Consider the following 12,135-nt stretch of genomic DNA (forward strand, 5'->3'; position numbering starts at 1 on the left):
GCGCGATTTTCACTAAAAAAATGTTCTACTGGCTGGACTTTTGTCATTTTCGCTTGTTTTATTCATTACAGAAATTTCTATTTTTAGGTCAAGTCTAGGCAGCACGTATGGGCTGTCTCTCGACATGCTGTAAACTATTCTGTGGGCTTCCCCATGCCCATCAAATGCCCACAACATTAATTCATTCCTTGGCATGCCTTTCAAAATTCCTTTGATTTGTTAGGTAAAAGCTTTAGGTGTGTCCAGCCTCGAGGCTGTTTTGTTACCGCCCTGGAGACTGACTGTAATGGATTGCCAGAAAGGAACGATCCAACAAGAATGTGGTAGATTGACGAATAGATGTATTGTCCAGTATACACACCCACAACACGTCCGGTCAGTTCAGATCCAAGCAGCCAACTGCCTGCTCAAGAGAATCTTCACTGTCCGTCCGTGCGGTGTGTGGACAATACTATGAAATATCACACAAAATCATGAACATTTGAATAATGCACTATAACATCACATTCTTCATTATAAAATAAAAATGTTACAAATCATTTTAATATTGATTTCATTTAATTAATTAAACAATCCAACAAATTATATTCTGAAATTAAAACTTCATCAAACCTTTCAGGCATCATTATAATGCTTACGAGAGTACACATTCATTGAAACTCTTGGGCATCTTTCTGATATGGGTGACCACTGAACTCATTCCCGACCTGTCTCTGGGTGAGTCAACATACTCCTGCTAAATCACGTTAGTACACATCAGATTTCTATCTGCAATGTTACCTTCATCAAAGCAAGCAGTTATAGTTTAAAGCCAATGTGCCCAGTTGGCATTTTGAACAGAACTTCTCTTTTTACTTATTATACTCGCTCCTTCTGGAGTAATTGTCACTAACTATTTCTTATTCCACCAACCTTTTCCCAACACTAGTACAGCACCTCTACTCACTCTGGTTACCTGTACAGGTGCACCAAATTTAGAATCACCTTTCTTACTCCTGATGGGATTTTTTGTCATGACCCAGTCACCTACCCCTAGATCTATTGCATTTTGACCATGTTTTTGATCAATATTTTGCTTCAAGTTAGCTTGTTGCACGACTACATTCGAGGCTATATCATCTATGTTTAGGTAGGTACTCCCATCATTATAAGTCCTATCATTGCAAGTCTTTTAACTCAACCATGATGGCAATAATGGTGTTTGCACATCCCTTGCCCTCAGCAATGAAAAAGGAGTCAGGCCTGTAGCCCAATGTGGAGAGGTATTATAAGCCCATACCTTTTGGATAACAAATGATCTTACTTCTAATCCAGAAGCCAACGCAGTCTGCACACCCTCCTTGATTATTCATTTACCACGCTCAACTAGGACATAAGAGGAAGATGAATACAGAGTAACTTTTAATTTTTTTATGTCCATGCTTGCCAAAAATGTCTTCATACGGTCAGACACAAAACGTGTGCCATTGTCTGTAACCACAATTTTAGGTGCACCCTCTAAGATAAAAATATGTTTTAAAAATGTAATAACAATTGTAGTGTTTGGTGACTCTACAAATGCATAGTATATCTATTTTGAAAAATGTATAATGAGGAGTATGACGTACGTCATGTTACTTGGTAGAAGTATAAGGACCTGAGAAATCGAAACCCACCTTTTCCCAAATACTCACTGGAAAAGGTGTTGGGTGAAGGGGTGTATTTATGCTCCTCCAGTGTTTATCTGATAAAAGACACTGTGGATGTTTGTCAATTAGAAGCTTGACCTGACCCCATAATGCTTTGTGTGTCATTCCTTTTACAACACATTTTTGCCCATAACACAGCCTGTGGTGGTCCTAGGATGATGGGACCACCACCAAAACGTTCAGCACAACATGCTATTTCTGCTCAGCTCATCTTCTGGGTTCCCACGCTAGTTAGGGGGAGAACGACCCCAAAATCATAACCTCTCCAACTAGTCAATGTCCTTCTAAGCCCTCTCATGACTGGAGCGTTTGTTTTACAGCTGGAAGTAGTTTGTGTTTTGAGGCCTTGTTTGTAATAATATTCTAACAGGCCTGCTAGGCTTCAAAATATATAATACACTCTGACCTCTAGGGGCTAAATAAAGTGTTACACTGCAATACTTTCTGCCATTCTCTTTTCATGTGGTTATATCCACTCGGGGCTGACTATTGTTTCTTCCAAATGCTAATTTTATTGTGGTGCCCTCCAGGGGGTGGTCAGGCCATTAGCCAGGTGTATGAAAGAATACACAAACACAGTTTATTTTGTATAAAGGATTAATATGCTGCATGCTAAATACTTATAAGGTCCCAAAGGCAATATCTACTGGCTATGCCAATGCTTGTCTAACTTTGTGCAGAATCCTTTTTTGTGTGGTGTTTTTCACTTTATTACTGTTTGAGGTATTGGAAAGATACTTTACAGATTACCACTAAATTATGCCTGACTGTTCTGTGCCAAGATACCAAAGGGATGAGCACAGATTATTTTATCATGTGTTTGTGCCTCACCCTTACAAGGACTGTGGTTGCTGCTTAACCAGGGCTCGCACCCCAGTCAACCAACAATATATATATGTGTATATATATTTATATATGTATGTGTGGATATATATATATATATATATATATATATATATAAATAAATATCATTTACCTTAATTGTCGACTCTTGTAGAGTAGTGTGAGAACAATGAGACAACGAGACCATCGGACAGGGAAGCGGTTATTGCACTGAAAGTTGAAATATGAAGTATATTAACTTAGTTTATTAGTGGAAGTTTGACCTTTCCTTTTAACATAATATGCAGGACGCTCACTGTAGGAAATGGTCTTTTCTTCACTAAATGTCATAAAAAAACGACCAACTGTGGGGCACCAGCCTATAAAACACTTATTTGAGTTCACGTTCCCAGACATGCTGCTCATAACTTACAGCTTTAGAGCTCAATATCAAATTGTAACGCATTCTTTAAAAAATTACGAGTTCTTCAGTTACTGAGTTAAGTAACACGCGAGCAGCGTCCAGCAGCGGAGACCAAAATCATACGCTGAAGTTACCTCTAGGGGGTCAGTCGCTGCTTCCGCACAAGCACCCCGTCCTTCTGCCACAGCGCTTCAACACATCAGCTGAACTCTGGTCTCCTGTGGACCTCTGTCATCGACATAGTCAAAGGACTACAACTGCACTTTGCTCGCGCTTCAGCCCAAAGGTTGTGTTGGATATAATCAGGGTCACTCACACGTACCAGCTAAGTAGCCTAATTATTTCGATCACCAATGTAGACCACCTTGTATTTCCCATCTGGTGAGACGCAGAAAACCTTAAGTCAAAAGTGGCCGCCATAACGCAGTAGCTACTTTTAGAAAACAATTAATAAGTTAATGAAATGTCCCAATATCATAAACCCGACTGCACCATTATTACACGAATTCACAGTACCTACACCTCTATTCAAGTTCCAAGGGCACTTTTTTGCTTCGTCGTGTGCTGCAGAGTAAAAGGCTCACCCACATTTTCGCATACACCCAATATGGCTATCGAGATGCTACAGATTCTTAAAATGTTGCGGTCTAGCAGTTGAATCATCAGTTTGTGTTGGTTACGTCACGTGACAGGAGAGTACGTCATGGTTGAGACTGTAGCACGCGGACGGAAGCGTAAACCGCTGATAACAACAAACTGAACCTTGACGTTTTTCCCCTTGTTCCCCCATGTCACAGTGGATGTAGTTCCCGGTCCTTTACTTCTCGTTGTTTACTCTTTCCTCACTGTATTCGTGGTAGGTGTCTCTCGTCCTGTCTAACCTATGAGTGTTTCTCTGGTGGTGATCCGGCTGGAGCTCGCCGCACACTCGCCTTTCCCGGCAGGCTTCCAGTACTGCGCAGGTGAGTGCGCACCCAGCGACGCGGCTCAAGGAAGAGGGCTATATGATGTTAACTGCATGCGAAAAAAGACCTGATCTAGGGCGTGAGTTGAGCATAACCCATAATTAATTGACTAAAGTGGCAGAGGCGAGGGAGGCCAAGACTTTGGTATTTGTAGAAGGGTAGTATCTGTTGAGGCTGTTGGAGAGGGACCATGAGTGTGGATACATTAAATTCAAGACAAGATAATTTGTGGTTATGACACGAATCCAAAGCATCATCAGAAAGGGAATGGGTGTAAACATGGAGGAGGATAGTAGTATACTAATGGGGAAAATGGATGTAAAGGCCTTTGGAAATAGGTAGCCTAGAAAGGCCCAAGTGTAGGCCACACTGAATGAAATAGGTTTGGGGAGATTGCCTACCTGGGTTTGCTGAAGAAGAAGGGTCGGGAGGCCTGTGATGGGAACAGTTCTGGAGCTGGAAAAACGTTACTCCGGGAACCCATAAAGTGGTGATCAAATTGTGGCAACAAAAAGCGGCGGAGTTAAGGATCAGAGACGTGAAAAGCAGTTTGGCCATCAACATATAATTGTTTTTTTGTTTAAAAACTCTGCCACAAGGAAAAAACATGATTTTAAATCTTTTCTTCCTTAATTGGTTGCAAAGCTGGATTATAAAATTATCTTATGGTGCTGTGACCCAACGTGCAGAGAGCTTTGTGTGCTTAGTAAATCTCAGGGAATAATAACGCCAAGATAACGTTTGTGGTTAATGCACTTGCTGGAGAGATCTGTGTTTTGTATAGTCTCGGTTTGATGCATAAAGTAGCATCAAGCGTTAGTATCTCTGTAAAGCACATTGTGTAACATGCAACTGACATATTTTTAGTTTATGTAGCTAGGTAAGTAGGTGACTTTTTGACACCGAGATCCTTTTATCACTTGCAGTTCATAAATTGTAATCCTTCCAGTATAGCTCAATGTGCTGTAAACCAGCATCAAGGATCTGTGTGCAAGCTAAAAGGCATGGGTTTAGGACCTTACTGTTTTTTCTCAATTTGTTGTTATAAGACTGGTAAAAAGGTTTTTTTTGAGTGGTAATAAAGTTTTCTTAGTAGGGACAACCACAATCACTGTATTATGTTTTAAAACATGACTTTGTGTTTCTTCCGGCCATGCACTCTTTTTTTTAATTAAGAAATTTTTATTGATTTTGCATGAAAACAGTAATAAATACAAATCAACATGATGCCAACGGGCATTTAAACAATAATGGTCGAGTCCTAGGTCCCCCCACACCTTGTTGATACATACAATATACAATCTCTAAACCTAAAAGCCTGCCGTGCCCTCCCACCTCCCCCATATCTTGTTATGCTTATTTAAGCAACCTCTGGCCTCATATATAAGTTTCTCACGCTGCGCACACCAATCCACCCCCCGTCTCCACTTAATCAGTGTCGGCGCATTCTTTGCCTTCCATTCTGTCATTATATCCCTCTTGGCCACCAGGCATGCCACCCCTAAAAAGGTATTGTCTGATCTTCGCAGCCCAATGTCACCCATGACCCCCAGGAGGAGGGGCACCGGCAACCTCTCCACCTCCTCTTGTAAGACCCCAGAAATCTCCTGCACAACCGCACCCCAATAGGCCGCTATTATCGGGCATGCCCATACCATGTGGAAGAAGTCAGCTGTGGGGCTCCCACAACGTGTGCATTCCGCCGAGGAGCGGAGGCCCGCTCTGTGTAGTTTGTCGGGCGTGAGATATGCGGCATGCAGAAAGTAGGTTTGTATTAATCGGAGGCGAATGGCCATTGTAAGAGAGCGCGGGGCCATCAGTGCTTCTGTCCAATCCATGTCCTCCATGGGACCCACCCAATCCTCCCACCTCCGAAGTCCTCCCAGGGGGCCCGCCGCGACGGTAGTTAGGGTGCGATATATCTGGGAAACCCCTCCTCTGCCCAGGTTTCCCATCAGAGCCTTGGCTTCCATGGGGCTATGCTCGGGGATGATGTCTCCAGTCTGTACGTGGACTAGTAAGGCATGGCGCAACTTAAGATATCGGTAGAACTGTGTCTTGTTCAAGGCGTATTGTTTCTGGAGGTCCTGAAAGGACCGCATATGTGACCCTTCCCAGATATCACCCAGAGTGGAGATACCTATGTTGTCCCAGGTCTGAAGGCCCTCCAGGCCTGCCACATGTTCCAGTTGCCTCCCGTGCCATAGCGGGGTCTGTTGGGTAAGGCGTCCCCACCACCCCGTCACTTTCTGAGCCGTCTGCCATCCCTGTAGTACCACTTTGGTTACATCTGGGGTATCTCGAGGGATCGGATTCCCATAAAGGGTGCCGAAGATCTGTGGGTAGCCCATTGTTTGTAGTTCTAGTTTGTATGCGGGGTCTGACCAACCACCTACCACCCAGTCATTAATTACAAGTGTATGCATCGCTAGATAGTAGTATTGGATATTAGACATGCCTAAGCCCCCCTCGTATATGTCCCTCTGACATGTTTTAAGTGACAATTGTGCGCGAGTTCCGCCCCATATGAATTGGCGCGCTAAGGAATCCATCTCTCTGAATCATTTCGTGGGGACGGGAAGTGAGAAGTTCTGTAGGAGGTATAGGAGCCTGGGGAGGATCATCATCTTGTACAGCGCTATTCTGCCAAGTAGATTCAGGGGGAGCACCTTCCAGCGCAGGAGGTCGAGCTTGATTTTCTTTGTTAGTGGCGTGATATTAAGTTCCCACGCTAACTCGGGAAGAAGTGAGATATGTATTCCTAGGTATTTGAAGCTGTTTCTCCGAACTGGGATGTTTCGTTGCCAGTCTATACAGTCGCGAGAGCGGTGTAGGGGGACTAGCAGGGACTTGGCTGGGTTCAGGATCAGTCCTGAGGCTTCTGCGAAAAGTCTCAGGATTTCTAGGACGCGTGGGCCGCTTTTGGGTGGGTTGGAGATATACAGGAGAACATCGTCTGCGTACAATGCCACTCGGTCTTCCGAACCGATGGGTTAGTGCCAGCCCTCAATCAATGGGTCGCTTCTCAGTAGTATCGCCAAGGGTTCTATTACTAGCGCAAAAAGTAGAGGGGATAGCGGGCATCCCTGTCGCGTTCCACGGCCAATGGGGAACGGGTCGGAGACTACTCCGTTCACCCGGACTCGGGCAGTCGGATTAGAGTATAGGAGTTTCACTAATCCTCTGAATTTCGGTCCGAGCCCATTTTTATGCAGGACCTGTTCGAGGTAAGACCAATCCACCGTATCAAAGGCCTTTTCAAAATCAAGTAGAAGTAGTGCCAAGTATTTGTGTGACAGAGTTTTGCGGTGCGCCAAAGCCAGATGTAACCGCCTGATGCAGTGCCTGGTACTACGGGTAGGCATGAAGCCACATTGGTCAGGGTGAACCAGAGTGGGCATTACCTCCTTTAGTCTGGAGGCAAGGATCGAGGAGAGTACCTTAATTTCGACATTTAGGAGCGAGATGGGCCAGTACGCTGAGCAGTGTCGTGAAGGGGGCTGGGTTTTGGGGATCACCACAATTGTCGCTTGGTCAATCTCAGTGTGTAAGCGGCCTTGGTTTTCAGCTTCGTGGTACATGTTAAGTAGGTGGGGACCCAGGATGTCCCTGCATTTACTATATAGTTCTGCTGGGAAGCCGTCCGGGCCTGGGGTTTTGCCCGTTGCCAGGCTGGATATTGCACTGCCAATCTCTGCAAGGGTAATGGCCTCCTCCAATCTATTTCTCGCCTCTGGGGACACCCTCGGAAGGGTAATATCGTTTAGTAGTGGGGTCTCTCTCTCAATGGGGGGGGCGTGGGTGCTTGGCATATAGACGCATATAGTAGGAGGCGAAACTATGTGCAATTTCTGCAGATGTTTTAACAAGGGAGCCCGAGTCCTCTAGGATCTCGGGTATAATTCTGTCAGCCATGGGGCGGGTGGCTAGCCAGTGCAGCAGTTTCCCGTTTTTATCCCCCCATCCATATATTCGGGCTGCTGAGGCTCTCCACATGTGTTTGGCCGACTCCAGCATCATATGTTTGATATCCTCTCTCACCCTAGTCAGTCGCCTTATGGTAGAGGCCGAAGCCGAGTTTACATGCTGGCGTTCCAGTCTTAGGGCCTCGGTTTCCATTACAGAGATCTGGGAGTTCTGGTCTCGCTCACGGGACCGAAGAATGTGTTTGGCGTGCCCTCTAAGAGTAGCCTTACAAGCGGCCCATATTATTCCCGGGGATTGAACCGAACCTACGTTAAGTTCAAAATATTGACTGAGGTGATTCCTGAGCTCCTGCGTGTAATCTTTATCCTGCAGGTTCCAAGCGTTCAGGCGCCACATAGGCCGCTTGGTGGGGTCTACTCCGCCTAGTCGGATACGTATTGGCGCATGGTCCGAGACCCCTCGGGGGAGAATCTCTGCCCCGGTGATGTTTAAGAAGTCCAGAGCGGGCATAAACACAAGGTCTATTCTGGATTGCGTCTGGTGGGCCGCGGACGTGTGCGTGTACTGGCGCTCTCTGGGGTGCCAGGTGCGCCACACCTCGCACAGGCCGAGGCTTTCCGCCCAATTGCTTAGGGCTGAAGCCCTCTGAGATCTATTGGTGGTGATTTCCCCAGATATGTCCAGAGTTGGGTCAAGGACCGCATTGAAGTCGCCTCCCAGTAGGGTGGTCCCTTGGGGAAGTCCTGAGGTCACTCGGTGGAGCGAAAGTAGGAAGGTGTCAAGCCCCGCTGGAGGGGCATAGGCACATACAAGGTTTAACGGGTGCCCCTGAAGAGTCCCTGTGACTACTACGAATCTACCCTGTGGGTCGGACTGCGTGGCTGTGATCACCATGGGTAAAGATCGGTGTAGTAGGATAGCCACCCCTCTAGAGCCTCTGGAGAACCCTGCGTGGTATACTCTATCATATCCTCCTCGCGCGAGCATAGGGCATCTGGATCCTAGGAGGTGGGTCTCCTGGAGGAGGACCACGGAGGGGGAATATCTACGGAGAGTGTGGTATACTGCTGATCTCTTGATCTTGTCTAATAGGCCATTTACATTCCAGGAAAGGACTTGGGTCATCGAGGGCCAAGCGTGAGGTGTGTAGGTGTTACGCAAGATTTAGTGTGCGGGTGTAAACCCAGGGACGACCATTTCAAACAATTTGGCGAAATCTTAAAGTTACAAACCAGGCTGACTAACTCGTAGCCCTTTAAACCCAACTCAAACTCCCCCCCCCCCCCCTGTAAAACTCCCCCCCTCCCCATACTCCCACCCCGGAAGCATCTGTCGCACAAAAACCCAACCAAAACCAGACAGCCAGCATTGCTGTCGTTGGGGTGGAGTGGTGGACCCCTCCTTTCTTTCGGATCAATTGCAATTAGCGGTCGCAAAACGAGCATTCAACACCATACTTTAGAAGGTCTCCGGTGTCGTCAACGGCAGTCCCACCGGGGCCTGCCCGAGCACATCAGGCGCGGCCAGTCTCTTCCCGCGTCCAACGAGGGGGCCGCACACGACTTGTCATCCGGCCATGCACTCTTAATGTATAATCGCTACAGTAAAGGCACTGTGTGACTCCTACACCTTGAAACCTTTATTTTCTTATATTGCATCCTTTAAATTGTTACACACTTGGATGACTTACTGTTGGTGTATAATGCACATGTGTGACGTAAAGCAATCTGGCACTGTACAATGGGATGAGTAGCTCTAAAAAAATATAAATACATTTGTGCTGTTTAAATTTTTATTCATATAAATACTCCTACAGACCGATTCATATGACATTATTACAAAGTATGCATATCTCTGATCATACAGAATTGAACAAAGTTAAAAGCTTGCCTCCAAATCATAGTTTCTCTTAAGTACTTATGACGTGATAACATGCTGAGTGTCTTCCCCCTGCACTGCATTGGCATCTAGATGTTAGGCTCCGCAAGTTTGGCTGGCAGTGGGAGCACATGTAGGTTGTAAGTGTGGTGCATTTCCATGACAAATGTATGACTGACTATAGGAGTTGCCACCCAGCATCAGACTATGCAGTATATTACAACCCACTATTAGGTTATCTCATAATAGGTGTTGAAGGTAGGAAATCCCTGTTCAACCTAGTGTTTTGTACAAAAACATAAAAAAATAAATATCTGCTCGCAGCCCTGATGAATGCACTTGACCGTACCAGTACCAATGGCGCAAGAGTGGGCAGAAACATAGTAGCACTTTAAAGAATGTTAGGGCCGTTGTGCCCATTAAACGTCAAGATGTTACAATTTCTTTTATTCATACTTAGGGTCCCACCCATTGAAGGAAATTCCTGTGGTATACCGTAAGGTATTTTGAATTCCATCTGGATCAGTGCAATATCTAGGAAGTTAGCTCATCTTAAGAACTATCTCATTGGAGAGGTTAAGTCCGCCTTGGTAGGAACATCTTACCTGGGTAAGGTCAGGTGGCCAATTATGAAACATGCTGCATTTTGTGGGTGAGGAATCCTCATCCAAAAACGGTTATTGGCTTATTGGGCCCCTAGGTTTTCTGATCAAATATGAAAATAAATCTGTCCTCTATAGCAAGTCACATAACTTTTGTATTGTGAAGTTGTGTGTCAGGAGGAAGTACGGTGAACTCTGTTTTCTCCATTTCTCTCTGTGATAACACAAAGGCTCCAGATAGCTCCCAGCTGAGTTTATACTTGAGCAAAAGGAGGGTGGATGTCTTGGGCCCAGCTGCAGTCTAAAATAAGAAAGCTCCCTCGCCAACTGCACATCGCTGCCGTGAACAGAAAGCAGGTGATTTACAGGTGCTGCTAAAATGTGCCCCTGTGTTGGCAGTATATTTTAGGGGGGCAAGATTGATCCCTGGTCCGGCTCAATAGTAGTTACTTGATCAGAGATCTTTCTAGATCCCTCTTCATTCCAGCATTTCTCGGTGGAGTGCAGTAGCATGTTGCCTGGGGCAGTTGAAAGGAACGGTCTAGGCTTGGTAGGAAGCAGGTGATTGATAATGGTTAAGGGAGGGAACTGGTTGGGGTTATTTTGAGAGTTATGTATGCTGATACTCTGAAGAGGAGCAATTTTGGTAAGTTAATGAAAAGAATTGCTGCCTTCAGTGCTGTTACTTTTGGGGGTTGGGCAGCTGGGGTTACATGAACAAGATCACAGGAGGCACTTGTCTTTCAAGGGCTAAAAGAGTCTTTGGGGAAAAATAAAATACCAGTATGTGATCTCTAGAAGGACTAGTTGATTTGTAGTATGCGGGGACAAGAGTTAAGTGCCTGGGGACTGCCAGTTGGGATTCAGTAATGGTGGCTGTGTAAAATGAGACTTGGTATGGCCTCAGCTGTGAGCCATCAAAGGAGCGTTCGTTGTCATTATCTTTCAAGTTAACTTCCCCATCTTCTGATGCATGGTAGTCATCTGCCTATTACCATTGCTATCTCGTCAAGGAACCCTCTGACCTTTGTTGCCAGCAAACTATCTAGAGCCTACTTCTTGTGCAATTTGTCAATGGGATAGGAATATTATTAGTGGTAAAGTACCCTCATCATGAAATGGTGCTGTTACTAAAACTATTTAAATAAAAGTGTAAGTATGGCCCTACTAATTCCAGACCCATTTCCATTAAGGACATTGAATTACATTTCTTTGCTAAGCTTGTCTTTATGAAATTAAAGAGATGGATATTAAACATAATTTAATCCTTATAGAGGAAGATAGTTTTTAACAGCATTTTTTCCACAGTGGATCAGTGTTCTCTTGTTAGAGTGGTGGCTAGTAGGCCGGTAAAGAATACAGGTTCCTTGCTTATTTGTTTTGCGGTTTTTGAAGCTGCTTTCGGTGGACTGTTTACTCTTATGGGGAAAAACCTAAAGCTTTAAAAAGTGCGACTGATCTTTTGGCTATAATCTAAATGTTACATATTTAAATATGGATTCAGGTGGAGCTTTTTGTTAGAGGTCGCTTATCAGAGAAAATGTATGCATGAAATGTCCAATAACAGAGTTGTTTATTATTACCAACCTTATTGTATTTGTTAATTTCTGATCTTCTTGCAACCACTGATAAGTCCAATTGTTAATCACTGAAAGTGAATAACTTTGTTGTATGTTCTTTGCTCGTGGTTTGGTCCTATTGGATCTAAAACTGATACATCTACAGCGTAAAATAAATTGCTCCCAGAAATACTGTCTACTAAATAAGTTAATAATCATCCATGGTTTTGGTATTCACAAGGTGATATTTGTTATTTAAAAAGTGGAAGA

At 44.8% G+C, this 12,135-nt stretch overlaps 2 protein-coding genes across 4 annotated transcripts in view; one reads left to right on the plus strand and one right to left on the minus strand.

Annotated features, from left to right (window-relative positions):
* Positions 1–3,177, minus strand: part of ACAD10 (acyl-CoA dehydrogenase family member 10) — a 363,878-nt gene extending 360,701 nt beyond the window's left edge. The window contains exons 1-2 of one of the 3 annotated variants that reach the window (XM_069214833.1): positions 3,069–3,123; positions 2,665–2,741 (exon numbers count right to left, since the gene is read on the minus strand). The gene's annotated coding sequence lies outside the window, so the exon portion shown is untranslated. Of the gene's footprint in view, positions 1–2,664; positions 2,742–3,068 lie in introns of all 3 variants that reach the window. The other 2 variants (XM_069214832.1, XM_069214834.1) reach the window with 2 other exon arrangements.
* The window catches only part of BRAP (BRCA1 associated protein), a 218,404-nt gene continuing 209,375 nt past the window's right edge, over positions 3,107–12,135 (plus strand). The window contains exon 1 of the mRNA XM_069214836.1: positions 3,107–3,896. Coding sequence (XP_069070937.1) covers positions 3,818–3,896 — 79 coding nt within the window. The 5' untranslated portion in view covers positions 3,107–3,817. The remainder of the gene's footprint in view (positions 3,897–12,135) is intronic.

Source organism: Pleurodeles waltl, chromosome 11 (genome assembly GCF_031143425.1).
Source record: "Pleurodeles waltl isolate 20211129_DDA chromosome 11, aPleWal1.hap1.20221129, whole genome shotgun sequence".
NCBI classification, from domain to species: Eukaryota; Metazoa; Chordata; class Amphibia; order Caudata; family Salamandridae; genus Pleurodeles; species Pleurodeles waltl.